At 39.6% G+C, this 16,975-nt stretch overlaps 1 protein-coding gene across 3 annotated transcripts in view; it reads right to left on the bottom strand.

The window, feature by feature from the left end:
• Nucleotides 1-16,975, bottom strand: part of LRCH2 (leucine rich repeats and calponin homology domain containing 2) — an 89,262-nt gene that overhangs the window by 9,222 nt on the left and 63,065 nt on the right. For all 3 annotated transcript variants that reach the window (XM_038417596.2, XM_043492918.1, XM_038417594.2), the window contains 5 exons: nt 15,204-15,320; nt 6,245-6,289; nt 3,297-3,347; nt 1,946-2,003; nt 13-125 (listed from right to left, as the gene is read on the bottom strand). In XM_038417596.2, coding sequence (XP_038273524.1) covers nt 13-125; nt 1,946-2,003; nt 3,297-3,347; nt 6,245-6,289; nt 15,204-15,320 — 384 coding nt within the window. The remainder of the gene's footprint in view (nt 1-12; nt 126-1,945; nt 2,004-3,296; nt 3,348-6,244; nt 6,290-15,203; nt 15,321-16,975) is intronic.

The raw sequence follows: 16,975 nt of genomic DNA, 5'->3' as shown, positions 1-16,975 counted from the left end.
ATGGGGACTTACATTGCGAAGATGTCTTATTTGTTCCCTTTCTTCCCTTAAATGCTCCATTTTCCTCCTCATTGTAAATCCAGGGTCCACTACCCCATAGTCCTGGCGAGAGGAACGGCTGAAAGCTGTGATAAAACAGACAGTTGTCAATATTTGGAACACCCCCACTATGGAAAAAAAAAATAATCCATCAGTAAAGATAAAAGAGAAGATCATAGTTTTTGAAACGTTAAGCAGAACAAGTATGTTTCAATGCTATAAAGTGATTACAACAACATGAGGCTCAGTGGGCTAGCAGCAACATGTAGTCTCTAGGAGTTAAAGGGAAGCACATTGGCTCTTGCTTCAAATGTCTGCATTTGTGCCTGGAAATTAGGTAGGTAGCAAATCTGTCTGGGTACACAACTATGCTTTTGTTTTTGACAGGTTATACCATACTGGTTTTAGAAAATATTTATTCTTACAGCTTTTTACTGTAGCCCGGCATAAAACTGCTGTGGAAGGAACTCCCTGAATTTTTTTATAACCATAAATTATTAAAATATTTAAAATTAGGTCAAGGGAGAAAGTTTATGAATCCACAAGTTACGAGTATGAATTTTCTTATTGACCAAACCTTCATAATGCTGCACTGCTGCAATGGAAAGGACAACATTAAGCATTCTAGTTTGCATTTGGTTTACCACTCTCCATGATCAAAAACCTTTGCACGTGACTATTTTATTATTTGATTATCCTCATACTTGCAAATACCAATATCTTTGAAGTGTTTAACCTGGAAGAATTTTAATATTTAGAAATATTGTAACATATTACACTTTAAGTTTAATTCTTGTGAAAACACATTGAAAGAGGAGGAAAGAATCTAGACATCCCCAATAGTGAGCATTTTATGCAACTTGTTCCTAATGCCAATACTGCATGCTATACATAAAAAAATGTGTATTCTCATCTTAACCACTGAGTCTATGGAAATACCCAAAGCATAAACTTCTTAAAAGGTGGAACTCTTTTTATAACACATTGTACATATGAGTGAACTGTCCACAGAGATACAATAAATGACCAACTGCAGAATGCATTTTGATACTGAGTGCTTACAAGCTAGTATAAACAAGAACAAATTTGTTAAGATAGCAAAAGATTGACCTGAATGCATACTGTGAAGAGGTACGGCAAGCTTTTCCTAATGAGCTCAGAACTCCCACACGTTCATGTGACATTCCTCATTGTTGGCCAAGGCAGGATTTCTCAACTATACTTTAAATAGTTAATATAGAACATGCATATGACTGATGCAAACCTCAGAAAATAGCATTAACTAAAAATGTGTAGCCTTGCTTCCTAGTCTTCAGAAAATTAAGGTCTGCTTTAGATAACAATCTTTTATGAGGAGTTAACAGCTATCTGGAAGTAGCAAGGGTATGGCAGCCTCAATGTGCTGAGCTTAATGATTTTTGGCAAACTCTAAAACCCCACATATTATTTCAGTGGACAAGAGCCTGTCCCTCTAAAACTCCCAACCATTGATTGCCAAAGGCAGTTCTGCATTGTTCCCCCCCGCACCCAGAGGATGGCCAAAGACACAAAAGAGAAATCAATAGAGCCCTGCAAATCCGCAGATATTTGCTTTATATGCCTGGATATCTGCATCTGCGGCTATTCAGACCATTTTTGCACATCTGCACAGGGCTCTAGAAATCAATATAGCAAATAGCTGTAATTTCGGGACAGTGCAGTTATGAGCTTGTCAGAGCAGCTAGCCACACCTCTTTCAACTGTGCACTTGCCAGAAGTCAACTGTGGGCACTGTACTACCCTGTGGTCCCTCCCCTTCTATTTGTCCCAAGAGTCCCAGTGTCACATCTCTGCTGACCCAATCTTCAGCTCCAATGTGGGAAGCAAGATGCACTGTGGCATACTATATTAGAAACCACCACCTTACCTGATCTCGGTTTGAGACCAAACGGACCGTGAGAGTTACTGTCTGTCCTTTCATAGTCCTGTTAAAGAGAGAGAATGTATCAATTTTTCTGCAATTTTCTCCAATTCTTGATGAAAAATTAAAAAAAAAAAATAGTTTTCACGCCCTAAACTTTTGTTTCCATGACGACAATGTTCATTTTGATCCTATTTATAGAACATGAGAACCTGCTTTAACTTAGTTGAAAAGGTATAATAATGGGGAAGACATAATAAGAAAGCAGCGAATGAAGACTCACCATCCACAGATGAGAGAAAGACATAAGCCTCTTCTAGGTACAAAAGTGGCACAAGTTTAACTCAAATCTGTTTTTACATCATCAATTTAAACTAGTGCAAGCCTCTGCATGGACACATTTATAAGCTAGCTGTGGACACCAAGTGTGATCCCAGCCTTTGTGTGGATAACGTAACTAAATTTATATAAAAGCCAATGCTAGTTAACTTTGTGCTACTTGTGTGTGCAAGCAAGGCCAGAACCACTTACAGAACAATGGGAAATGTCAGCATGGGTAGGTTATCTTAGAACGAGCAGGTTGCAGGTAGACAGCCACTAATCCAAGGCTGTCTCTCCTCTCCTGGGACAGTACAAACCAAGATCTGGTGTGGACACCCTTTGGAGCTCGAAGGGGGGGGGGGTGGGAAATAGATCCAGGAGGGATTATCTTTCTGTTTTCAAGAAGAAATTACTTTCAGCAGCTGGGACAGTGGTCTTTCCCATCCCAAAAGGTGGTGAACGGAAACTAACCTTCAAACAGCCAGAGAACCACACTGTCCAAGTAAAAGATGCATAAGGGAGTCATGATTGTGGGAATGAAACCCCTTAAACTGGAGGGGGGCCTTTCACAATTCTGGCTCCTCTAGGTCCTAAACCATAACTTGTTTTTAAAACTCTCTGAAGTGTTACACATGTAGGTAGCCTACACTCTGTCTGTTAAATATGATAGCTATGATTTCTCTCTTCTAAAGTAGCTATTTTCACCAGCTACAATAAAAGAGGCTGAAAACAAATGCTGCTTTTTTATACACCAACCTTTTAAAAAAAATCAGAGGGAGCGAGAGATTTGATGGTAGTGGAGGCAGGACAAGTTAAGGAAGTTAACAAGGAATCTGTCCTTGATTCCTACTTATTTCTGCTTTTAAGTGATTTCACAACTGCACAATATTTCAATTCCTCTTTCAAAGCAAAGCCTATGATTAACATTTTCTGATTTGTCCAAGAATTACATGTTTTTGCACAGTGAACCACAATGAAAACAAATTAGCACACACAGAAAATGTTCACTGAAAGAAAAAAAAACACAAACTTGTACCTCAGATGATACAGGAGACTGTGGGGACACATTAGTATTATCACTGTCTTGCTAAAAAGAAATCAAAAAGATGAAATTATAAAATGAAAACTATGATTTTGAATAGGTATAATATGAAATTATGAAAATGCATACAGAAGACACATGACACATGCAACATTTTTTCCTCAAGTGTCAGGCAAAGTGGTAGTGACTAAATCAAAAAAATTGCAAATCAACTAAATACACGAAAAACAGCCATAATTTGAAAAAGGGTTTTTCCTGTTGTAAAACATCTTTAACTTGAACACCACAATACATGGTAAAATGTGTAAGTCTATTATTCATTCAATACATTTCAATTTGATATATTTCATTTTCAAGTTAACGTTATTTTAAAATATAGTCCTTTCATTTAGTTGTAAAAGGTTTAAATCACAGAGCACACCTTTATCTATAAATGTTATTTCGGAAAAGATTGGAACTAGTTACTAAAGTTTTCCTTTAAAGATGGTCACAAAAATAGAATGTAAAGTTGTCACTGGATCTTTGAGATCCAGCTTTTTCCTACACTATAGAACAAATTTTCTCCAGATTTTAACTTTAGACGCATCTATTAATTCACACTTGAGTAACTATAGCAGTTGAACTGGTAACTGCTATAATAATCCAAAGGATTGCTTTTTGCGTTTCCACATTGTTAAAAGGACAAAAAGGTAAAGGAAGAATATTTCAGCCACCTTGCAAATGGAAAGGTAACAGACAACATTATGGTTTGCCAGTGGTTTCGCTTTAAATATTTCCAACAAAAAACGAAAGACAAAAAAAGGAGGGTAAAAAAATGAATTTCAAAAACATTAACTCTACCATTACAATATTCCAGACTTTCAAATGCTAAGCATGAATGAATATGATATTAGCTAGAGCTGTCAATTAAATCACAGTTAACTCACATGATTAAGTAAAAAAAAATTAATGGTGATTTATCGCAATTTTAATCGCACTAACAATAGAATACTAATTTAATAAATATTTTTGGATGTTTTTCTACATATTCAAATATATTGATTTCTATTACACACAATACAGAGTGCACAGGGCTCACTTCATATTTTTATTACAAATATTTGCACTGTAAAAATGATAAAAAGTATTTTTCAATTCACCTCATACAAGTACTCTCTATCGTGAAAGTGCAATTTACGAATGTAGATTTTGTTTTTTGGTTACATAACTGCACTCAAAAACAAAACTGTGTAAAACTTTAGAGCCCACAAGTCCACTCAGTCCTACTTCTTGTTCAGGCAATCACTAAGAGAAACAAGTTTATTTACATTTACAGGAGATAATGTTGCCCACTTCTTATTTACAAAGTCACCTGAAAGTGAGAACAGGTGTTTGCATGGTACTTTTGTAGCTGGCATTGCAAGGTATCTATGTGCCAGATATGCTAAACATTCATATGCCCCTTCATGCTTTGGCCACCATTTTGGAGGACTTGCTTCCATGCCGATAACGCTCATTAAAAAAATAATGCATTAATTAAATTTGTGATTGAACTCCATGGGGAAGAATTGTACATCTCCTGCCCTGTTTTACCTGCATTCTGCCATATATTTCATGTTCTAACAGTCTTGGATGATGATCCAGCACATTGTTTAAGAACACTTTCCCTGCAGATTTGACAAAATGCAAAGAAGGTACTAATGTGAGATTTCTAAAGATAGCTACAGCACTTGACCGAAGGTTTAAGAATCTGAAGTGCCTTTCAAATCTAAGAGGGATGAGATGTGGAGCATACTTTCAGAAGTCTTAAAAGATCAACACTCTGATGCGGAAACTACACAACCCGAACAACCAAAAAAGAAAATCAACCTTCTGATGGTGGCATCTGACAAATAATGAAAATGAACATGTGTTGCTCTGCACTGCTTTGGATCATTACTGAGCCGAACCTGTCATCAGCACGGACGCATATCTTCTGGAAGGGTGGTTGAAGCATCAAGGGACATATGAATCTTTAGTGCATCTGGCACGTAAATATCTTGCAACGTCGGCTACAACAGCCCCATGCAAACGTCTGTTCTCACTTTTAGGTGACATTGTAAACAAGAAGTAGGCAGCATTATCTCCTGCAAATGTAAACAAACTTGTCTGTGCTATTGGCTGAACAAGAAATAGGAATGAGTGGACTTGTAGGCTCTAAAGTTTTACGTTTTGTTTTTGAATACAGTTTTTTTGTACATAATTCTACATTTGTAAGTTCAACTTTCATGATAAAGATTGCACTACAGTACTTGTAGTAGGTGAATTGAAAAATACTATTTTTTGTTTTTAGTGCAAATATTTGTAATAAAAAATATAAAGTGAGCACTGCACACTTTGTATTCCGTGTTGTAACTGAAATAAATATTTGAAAATGTAGAAAACATCCAAAAATATTTAAATAAATGACTTTATTATTGCTTAACAGCGTGATTAATCGTGCGATTAATCACGATTAATTTTTTTAATCTCTTGACAGCCCTAGTATTAGCATTTCATGCTGATGGATGTTATGGAAATAATATGGTGCAAAAAGCATAAGGAAATATTAACAGGTTTTTTGTGGAGAGTCACTTCATCCGAAGTACCTAAGATTGTGTACAGTATATATATAGCAGTGTATATATTGCCTTTGTTCAATTTAATATCTGAACTATTACTAGTTCGGTACTATACTGGTACTAAGGTGTAAAAATCCCCCACAGGCTTCATTGTTTCCTTGTGTTCCCATCTGTCTGTATGCAACTGTTGTCTCTTGCTTTATACTTGGATTGTAAGGTCTTTGGGGGTATGGACAGTCTTTGTTATGTTTCTACAACACCTAGCACAGCATGATCCTGGTCCATGACTATGTTCCTAAATGCTACTGTAATACAAACAAAACAAATTTTCTGAAGTATTTTTTTACCACTATCATGTCTCACCTCATCATTTTCATTTCCACTGGAACTCTTTCTGGAAGACTTATACTGCAAAACAGAAACAAGTTTTGTTTTTTAAAACAGGAAACATGGGTTTCATTTGTATCAAATGGAATCTCTATCAGTCAAATTGCCAGATAGATAGGCATCATTCAGTAAATGTTTTAAAATGAAGGGCTCAGGGCTGGGAGTTAGCACTTTTAGTCCTGACTGCTATTGACTCCTGATGTGATCCCAAGCAGGTCACGTTATTTACCTTTGTCCATCCACATTACTTACCTATGTAACAGGGCTGCTGCCAAGCTCGCAGTGCTGCAGAAGTAAAAACAAAAGGTTACTCACCTTGTGAAGTAACAGTGGTTCTTTGAGATGCATGTCCCTAAGGGTGCTCCACATCAGGTGCACATGCACCTCTCCAGCCCTTGATCAGAGATTTTCCATTAGCAGTGTCCATTTGGCCCGCTCATGCCCTCTATACAACCTCGTGCCACACTCTGAGGGCATATAGGGCTATACAGGCAAACTGCCCTCAATTCTTCTGTATCTGAATGACCAACAAGAACAGTTTGAAGCAGAGAGGAAGGAAGGTGGAAGGTGTCATCTGAAGTGGAGCACCCATAGGGACACACATCTTGAAGAACTACAGTTACTGCATAACTACTTCTTCGAGTAGTGTCCTTATGGGTGCTCCACTTCAGATGACACCCAAGCAGTATGCTCACTAGGAGAGAGCGAGCTTCGGAATCAAGTCCAAGACCGAAGACAGTACAGCAGAACCAAGTGCTGCATCAGATCTGATGGCGTGGACTAATGCATAGAATTGAGAAAGGTATGCACTGAAGCCCATGTAGCAGCTCTGCAGATCTCAGATGCTGGAACATTTTTGAGTAATGCTGTGGAAGTTGCTTGTGATCTTGTAGAATGTGCTACAGTCCTTTGGGGAGGCAAAGTACCAGCTGCATCATATCAAGCACTAATACAGCCAGAAATCCATCTCAGTAGTTTCCATGAAAAGATCATGCACTTCTTTGACCTTTCAGCAATGGAGATAAAGAGTCTAGGTTACTTCCGAAATTATTTAGTCTTATCCATATAAAAGGCCAATGTCCATCATACAAACAACATTTGAAGGGAAAGCTCCTTCTGAGATTTATGTGGTTTAGGAAAAAACACTGGTTAAGACTGGTTAAAATGGAAATTTGACAGCACCTCAGGTAAGAGCTTTGGGTGCAGTCACAGAGAGACCTTGTCCTTGAAAAATATTGTGTGGGGGTCTACCATCAAGGCTCCAATTTCTCCAATCCTGAGGCTGACGTTATATCTACTAGAAAAGCCATCTTCATAGATAAGTGAAGCAAGGAGCAGGTCGCCATAGATTAAAATGGAGATCCCATAAGGTATCTAAGTACCCAGTTGAGATTTGAAGTCTGAGCAGGATCCTTAACCTGTGGGTAAAGATTACCCAGACCTTAATAAATCTCAATGACATTGGGTGCACAAAAATAGAAAATCTCTCTAGAGGGAAATGAAAAGCTGATATTGCAGTGAGATGAGCTAATTGATATGCCCGATTTTTTAAATCCAGCAGATAATTGAATATGGCTGATAGAGGAGAAGTTTCAGGCAGTGATGGTGACACCAGCTGTTGAACCTCTTCCATTTCTGAAGGTAAATAATTAGAGTTAACTCCCTTTTATTGTTTAATAATATTTTTACTCCTGTCAAGAAGGTGGATTCTAATCCCATGAACCATCTAGGAGCCATGCCTGGAGATGGAGGACCTGTAGGTGGAGGTGAAGCAAATGACCTGCATCCTGGGAGAGGAGATGAGGGACCATTGGAAGCTTGAGCACCAGTTGGATACACAGGTGAAGCAGGTAAAGATACCCAACTTGTGTTGGCCAGGTCGGTACTACAAGGATAACCCTGGTCTGTTTTGCCTGATCTTGTTCATCACTATCGGCATTAATAGTGTTGGAGTGAATGTTTGGAACAGGTCCTCTGTCCAAGGGAGCAGAAAGGCGTCTCCCCAAAAGAGGAAACTTAAGCCTCCTCTTCAGCCGAATAAGGGGAACTTCCTGTTGGTGGGCGTGGCGAGTAGGTCCATTTGTGGAAGACCCCCCATCTCTGAAATATTCCATGAAGGATTTGAGAGTCCAACTCCCATTCGTAGTCCTGGGAGGAGCGCCTGCTGAGCGATAGGCTTTGACATTTTGGACTCCTGGAAAGCAGCTGATATCTGAATCCGATAGGCTATACAGCAGTTCCATAATTTTATAGCTTCGGGGTACAGGGAAGGGGATATTGCTCCTTCCTGTTTGCGGATATAGAGCATGCAAGCCACATTATCTGTAAGTGATTCTGATTGATTTACCCTTGATAAGGCGTCAGAACTCTAGAAGAATAACTTGAACTTCTTTAAATTTAGCTGGAGGCTCAATTCTGGAAGAGGGAGAGAGCTGTCTGGGTGGAAATTAGCACTGCTTTCTAAGACTGGGCATTGACTTTTCAGATACAGGAAGACTAAAACTGCTTCTTACTGAAAATAAGCAGCCACCACCACTTGTAGTAGAAAGTCAGTCTGAGACAAGAGGCCTGGTATCAGAAGCCCAATATGAGGCCTAAGACTTCAACAAAAGTAGTGGTCAAGCCTTGCTAATATAAAGCAAAGCTAGCTGAAGCCAGGCTCTGCCTGTGTGCAGGCTCACAGAACCTGGCAAGAACAGGGCTGGTATTGCAGAAACATGCACACTCCTAAGTGCTAAGCACAGGACACTCATGCAAGCACATCCCAGAAGGGTGGTACCAGAACACCCCAACACCAAGTATGGTAGGAACACACTCCCCGAAGATGATGCAAGGATACACTGACCTCCTCTTAGAGATAAGGTCAGGATGACAGTGTGACAAACAGATGTTTTAATCGAACCAACCTGTACAAGGTAATGGGTGGTAAACCACGTCAGGGAGCAGTAACTAACAATGTCTGAGGGGCATCACGCAACTTGTTTGTACTGATGTATAAAGATGGATCTTAGAGGGAGCATCTTTGTCTGGCTTAGGGGGCAGTGGAAAGTCCCACCACTGATTGAGCTGGTCCACTGTCATGGGCATCCTTGTGCTAGTGTAACTGCAGACATTGATCTGGGGAGCTAGGACCATGATTTGTTGGCAATAAACCTGGCCAGGTGCCTTCACTACTAAACCAAGTCTTGTGGTCTTATTGAGAAGTTCTATCTAGGTCTGCAGTGTCTGCTCTCTGCGCAGAGCTGGGATAGCACCCTGAAAGAACACACACATGCAGCCAAGGTCTGACACCACCTCTAAAAGCTTTAAGAACACCTTTGGGGCTGAAGAGAGGTCAAAAGGAAGTACTCGATATTGAAAATGATCCTGGCCCATGACAGCGGAGTGCAGGTATTTCCTGTGTATGGGATGTATCACTGTTTGAACCAGTGCTTGTCAATACTAACAATGTCTCCACAGGTGAACAGGAGGCAGGACTGAAGGGTAACTGAGGGAATTCCTGTTGCTCCTGTGGTGCATGATGAAGGATGCAAATAGTGTGCCAAGTGAAAGGGAGGATTAAATACTAATAGGGCCAGTCGACTAACCCCAGACAGCTTAAAGGATCTGCCACACACTGTATCCACCTCACTGGATATAACAAAATACCTGGGTTAAGAATTCACCAGCCTGTTAAGGGTACCAAAAATAAAGGAATTGAAGAAAAGTTGTTGGAGAGCAGGGAAAGCATTGGCCATCACCACATAGGGAATTGTAACCAATCTCCTGGATGGCCGGCTCCACCCAGCCCTTATGGCAGTCGTGGGACCCCATCTCCCCATTACTCCTTCATAAGAATGGGGAAACAAAGAATCAATAAGAGTCCAAAGACTGGCTTGGACAGGTCGTAGCATAATGTTCAATTTCCTAGTGCCTCTGGGAATCCCTCACTCACGAGCTAGAATGGTGACCTCCCTGCCAGTATGGAGGAGAGGCTATGCTACTAAAATAAAAGGCATTGCATATTCTGAGGTCGCCAGGAAAGCGTTGTATCCTATTGAATGTTGCACCCACTCTAATAAGGAAAGTCTATGTATATGCTCTTATAATGTTCTGACAAATCCGTCTAGGTTCTAAGTAGCCGTCACTGAGAAACTAGGCATCCTGCAGATCAAAGGCCGAAAACCATTAAATTATTAAGGGCAGAATTCAATTGCCTTAATTATGAAACCACTCTTTCTGCAATCTTCTGCCTCACTCACTACTACCTCTAAACTTCTGAAACAAATGAAGCCTGGGACCTACAGACAATAGCTTCCTTTACTAGACAATCCTGGTTCATCCCCATGGGGACCATCCTATGCACTGAATGAGGAATGGGTCATAGGAAGAAACAGAAGACTGCATCCCTGTTCTTAGTTCAGGCACTCAGACCTAGACCCAGCACAGTCTGCAGCAACCCATAATTGCAATTGCAGGGAAACTCCTGCTCAGCCCTGGGCTGGAGCATGCCCAGTGCAGAGATCACCTTTGGAGCTTCTAGCTGCTAAAACTTAAGGTGTCTTTACTGAGCATGTGTGAACTACAATTCTTCAAAGGCTTATAATTTGGCCAAATTTGGGTAGATTTTCATGGAGACAGCAAAAGGCACATCCTGGACACAAAGGCCACCATCCTGTCAAATTTCAAGTCCCTATTCCAAAGCAGCAGTACTAGAGATTTTTTTTAAAGAAAGGGTCACCAGAATTTTATAACATGGGCAAAGCAACCTTCTTTGAAAGGATAAAAATTTTAGTTACAATTAAAAAACCCAACCCCCCTCTCCCCCCCAAAAAAACCCCACACCAGTTTATGGAAGACACCCGGCATGGAAAATTACAGCCTGATCGTTAAAAAGTTGGCCCAAGTTATAAGCTACTGAAAACAGGGTCTTCCAATAGCAATGGTAGAGCAACCTTAATAACAGCGTTTCCAGCCCCACCCAAGAACTATATCAATTTGAGCTGAAGTTTTCCCATGTTAGGTGTCTACCTCAGTCTGATATATACCATATTAATTTCAGCTATAACATGGTTCTAATTTGCAGAAGTGCTCAGCACACACAGCTGCAACTGAAGTCAACTAGAACTATACTTTGAACATATACAGTCCTATCAAAGTACAAAGTATGCTGAAAAATCAGAACCTCGGTGTTTTAAGTTGGGCATCCAAAATTAGAGACAATAATTTAGGCTTTAATCTCTCTATGCTTAAATCCCCCAACTATAAAATTAGAAAAATATCACCTAACCTCTCAGGCATATTGTGAAGCTAAATTCATTAAAGTTTGAGAAACACCTCAGATACTATGACGACAGAATCACAGGAAACACCCAATAGAAAATTAATTGTTTTGATTTAGACCTAGGTTTGAATGGTGTACATTAAATGAGATCTGGGGCCACACTGAATGCACAAAACAAAAAAGAAATATTGACTAACTATTCACTGTATGTTTTATTCTATTAAAAGTTTCTCAGTACAATTTTTGCAATTTTGATGGTCATTTCAGCTAAGGGCCATACAAACGGTTATACCTGCCATAAAGCAAATGCGAATGGAAAGCAAAAAAAAAAAAACAAAAAAAACCAGTACATTAAGAAATAATCCTACATTGCATAATACCAAACTAGGAAGTACTATGTGCAACTAGTGCCTTGAAAAAGCCAGACTCCATTCACATAGGTAGTGGACCACACAGAAAGAAGATGAGTAAGATCAATGAGGTATCTCATCTCCACAACACCATCTTCTCAGAGAGATGGCGTTCAGTAGCCATATAATACTACAGTCATCGTAGTTTTCACAGCCACAATCACTTTACAGATGACACCACACTGACTGAGCAAATAAAAATCTTTTCTGAGGAGGCCACTGATTTAACCATGCAAAGAATTATATCCAGAATGACAATGTGATGGTTAGTTATGAAACGCAGAAATATATAGCCAGGATGTGTTGCAGGGAGAAAGAAAAGCCCTTTTCACTCGACAGTAATGCCAACATGAGATCTCATAAGAGACATATGACGGAAAGCACATTCATATGTGCAGTGATGTAAACCGAAGCACTACGAGGCTCTACTCAGGTAATATATTGCACAGCAGCCCATCAGTACAAAACAGTTCAGAACACTGAACTCTAAAGTTCAATAAGTATCAACCAGCATATAGACATACCTGTCACCTACCATTCTCTTATTCTTTAGCGCGTGCACGCACACACGCACAGAGAAATAATGTAAAAAGACATCAGGAAATCAAGTATACAGAACAGAATCAACTACATGTGCACAGAAGAACAGGACGAAACGGGCACAGACCACTGTATGAAAGTATGATGCTACATAAGTTAAGCACAAATTCAAAGGTGATACACACGTACATGGCTGACCTAGCTTTTTCTGGTACAACGGGATAAAACAGGATGGATTAACAGACTATATATCACTGGAACTAGGGTAGACACTGTTACAGCACTAAAAAAGTGCTTTTGCTGGTATAGTTTACTTTGTTCACCAAACTGATATAAATATACTGGCAAAAGCCCTTTTTGGCCAGTATAACTCTGTCTGCACCAGGAAGGTTTTGCTGGTATAGCTATATTGACAAGGCTTTTAGGTGTAGACAAGGCTTTAGTCTAAACACCACAAGGAGATGAGTTCTGATTCTCAGACAGTTCCCTACCCTTATTGTTCTCAATGTATTATGTGAGGGTAATGTGTGAGTATATATATACAAACTGCCCTTAGTTTGGGTACATTTTCCCTACTCTGTGATGTCCCCTACTGCAAACTTATATGCCCTTCCAGCTTGACTGTGAATAACTAGTCTCTGGAAATGATTTTCCAACCAGTTATGAACCCTGTAATAGCTCCATTAACTTATAACCTTATAATAGCTCCATCAAGACTGTATTTCCCTAGTTTATGTATATTGTATTTTTTTTTTAATATTTCCCTAGTTTATGTGTATTTCCCTAGTATGGCTTCATTTACTGGGAGAGCAACCCAACCAGAGCCTGTCGACTGGGGGATACCCAGGAACTTATGCTGAAGATCCTAGACTTCCTCTAAGGAGATATTGAGCTGTTCTACCTCTCTCCTTAACAGTTCCTGGAACAGTCTATGATTGTCCAATGGAGAGGGAGAGGCTAGGGCATCCACCTCATCAAGAGCAAAGGACAATATCCGTGTCAGAATCAGTGGTACCGATAGATCCTGCTTATCTTCCCCTTCTTCCACGGACAGGGGTGGGATCTCCCCTCCTAGAAGGACTAGGAGAAGATCTGTTTTTATGTTTGAGTGCACCCCTTACTCTCATCAGGGGGCCCAGCCAAAGAGTCCTTCCCTATCCCTCTCTCTGTTCCAGAGTCACATATAGTGCTAGGGGACACACTTGTTGTTAATTCTGGATGATGTACAGGGAGGTCTCTCCAGCCTGGGCCTGACTGGAGCCTTGCTGCACTCCATAAGGTGCTTCCAAAGCCAAAGTTATCGCAGAAAAGCATAGCAGATATTGCATTTAATGGAGATATGAGCTTCTCCGAGGCAGTAGAGGTTATTGTCGCTGGCCAAAAAAGGAGCAAGGGGAGGAGACATGGTTTTTGAAACCTGGTATCCTAGGCATAATCTAAGTCCCATGCTTGGAGATTGGCAAGATTATAACGAAGTATCAGCTCTGGACATTGGAGGATTCTGCCTCAGGCCATGCGGTACTAAGAAAGAGGCTGTGAGTCAGCCCCACCCCTTATATCCTCAGTATGGAGCATAGGGGCACAGGTGTGGACTAACGGACACTATTTGCAATAATTCTCCAGTTTCAGGAGGATGGAGCACATATGTATTCACGGTTGAATATACAGTGGCACCTGCACTCAAAGAAGAAATGTGCTATTGGATTCAGTTTATTTAGACCTTCTCTAACACTGTTAAAGCTGTCAGATCTTTATTGATAGTAGGGCTAATCTGAAAATTGTCAAAACACACCACAATTATCTACAGAAGTTAGGGGAAAAAAACTGACGCTTGCTCTGTTGCCTATGCTCTTGTGCCTATTTTGCATCATGCAGACACTGACATCTTGTGACCATTAGTACACATTGCAAAGAAAAGGAAATAATTTCAGAGTATTTCCTCTCTCTCACCCTCAAGTTAAAGCAGTAAGATAGTTACTAAATCAACTATGTAAGGGTGATATTAGCATACTGTACTAGGATATGGCAACTGATTCAAGATGTACTATATATCTTTTAGACTCTGCAAAAATACCAAATTGAGCATAAACATTTGTCTAAAATAGTTTTGAATATTTTCTGTGGTTTTAAGCCTGAGGTGAGGAGAAGAAATGGATGGATGTTTGGAAGGATTCTAGGTTAGGTTTTATTCTCTGCCTTCAAAACACAGCTTTAAGTTTATATTTTCTATTTAAGATAAGAGGAAGAAGCAGCATTTCCTCACTCAGCCACCAAATGTTTCCAGTTTTCCTGCACTCTCAAATTGTCCTGGAAGCATATGTATTAATTTAACAGGATTGAACCAAACGGAGAATATAGCTCACATGCAAGTTAGAAGAGAAAGCCCCTTCATTTAGTTACTCAAGAAAACCCACCTGTGTACCTTGCAAGAGAGAAATAAAGCCCATAGTATTTTAATGTTTCATGCAAAAACACACTATTTCAAAATATTGTTTGTTAATATGTATTTGATTAGATGATACACACATTTACTTCTACAAATTGCAGCAGAGAGTGAACCAGAAGACAAATTTATCAGTTTGTATCACACCAGTCTGGTGACAATTAAGCTAAATATATTGTCTTCCTTTAGGATACAGAAAAGGTGCTCAAGTTGTAATTAGAAACATTAGTTCTTCAAAGAGCGAAAAGAGCAGCAAATGAAAAAATAAGTATATAATACCTTGAAATATTCCTTTCTAACTTGTTTGCTCCTCCTCCTCTCTTCATTCTGCCAGATGACAGGCTGTGTTTCTGGCCAGTGCTGCTCATCTGTCAGATCCTTTTGATTTTCTAGTGGCTGCAAATTTCAACAACGTTTTTAGACAGCAAGTATTTAAACATTAAGCATTAGCATGGATTATGAGGACACTGAAATTATATTACATTATATTTGAACAGAATAGTTGGTTTAACTAAAAATACTATTTATCTTGGGCCTTGTTTGCCTCTGTTAACACTTCAGTTTTGCAGCATTGTAATTTCACCACTCTCTGGTTCAGGTCATTTCTATAGACAGCACTTTTTACATTTCAAGATTCTAAAATAAGTTATATATGGGAGAGAGTATAAGTTTAACGATGGCCTTAAATTGTTATTGATCATTTTTTAAACCACAGCTTTCTTCATTATCCATGCTGGGCCTGATTTTCACAAATTAGACATGCTGAAATTGTATACACTTACCACTAATAGGCATGCAAACAGAAAGGTAGATTTGTGACCAGCTATTCATGTGTGATTACCGTATTTGAGCACACAGTGAGTCACTGTGCATACAAATGGAGGTGTGCATAATTTTACACATCAGATCAGTTATCCACTGATATTTTTTTTAAAAAGCATTTTCTTGTGACTGACCTACAATGAAATTTATGCAATAGATGGCACTATACAAATATCTATCTTTACAACAAGTAAATTAATATAATAATTTGATGGAGACAATAAAAGGCTTATTCATGAAAGATAAGTGAATTTAAATAATTAAATCTTTTCATATCCACTAAATATAAAGGAAGATGATTCAAAAGGAAATATATATATAAATCAATCTACATTTCTAAAGCTGTTTTTGTATTACCACCTAAGGGCACCATAAAATGAACGTAAAACACACACAACTAAAATCTACAACCAAACATTTTGAGTTTGATCACAAACATTTCACAGCACTTTGATGTGTTTCCTACTTGGGCATAAAAACAACAAGAGATCTACAACAGGGGTGGCCAACCTGAGCCTGAGAAGGAGCCAGAATTTACCAGTGTACATTGCCAAAGAGCTACAGTAATACATCAGAAGCCCCCCCATCACCCACCCCCCCGCTCCCAGCACCACCCACCCACGGGCAGCCCACACCTCCCAATCAGCTGTTTCATGCCATGCAGGAGGCTGGGTGGGGAGGGGGGAGTGGATCGAGGGCATGGCAGGCTCAGAGGAGGGGGCGGGAAGGGGGGAGTGGGGGCAGGGCCTATGGCAGAGCCAGAGGTTGAGCAGTGAGCAGCCCCCGGCACATTGGAAAGTTAGCGTCTGTAGCTCCGGCCACGGAGTTGGTGCCTATACAAGGAGCCGCATTTTAAACTTCTGAAGAGCCACATGTAGCTCTGGAGCCACAGGTTGGCCATCCCTGATCTGCAATATAAGGACTATTTAAAAACTGAGAAAACCGAAAAATCTGATACGCACAAGACAAAGAAATTAAAGAATAAAGTAGGGCAAAATTGAGACCCATAATGCCTTAGAAGCAGTACAAAGATCTTAAATTAATATAAGTGTTATTTGGAGAAAAAACTGAAGTTTGCATTAAGAGGGACATTTTTAGATTACCTTTACATTTGCAACCACAATTATGTACATACATTTACTGGTATCTGCAAACAAATACATCTGTGAACACAAACACTATGCAAGTTATGCTACACCAGTAAAACATCCGTGGATAAAACGATCATC

Source organism: Dermochelys coriacea, chromosome 9 (assembly GCF_009764565.3).
Source record: "Dermochelys coriacea isolate rDerCor1 chromosome 9, rDerCor1.pri.v4, whole genome shotgun sequence".
Taxonomy (NCBI): domain Eukaryota; kingdom Metazoa; phylum Chordata; order Testudines; family Dermochelyidae; genus Dermochelys; species Dermochelys coriacea.
The sequence above is the reverse complement of the archived record's forward strand: the minus strand, read 5'-3'. Positions and strand labels throughout refer to the sequence as shown.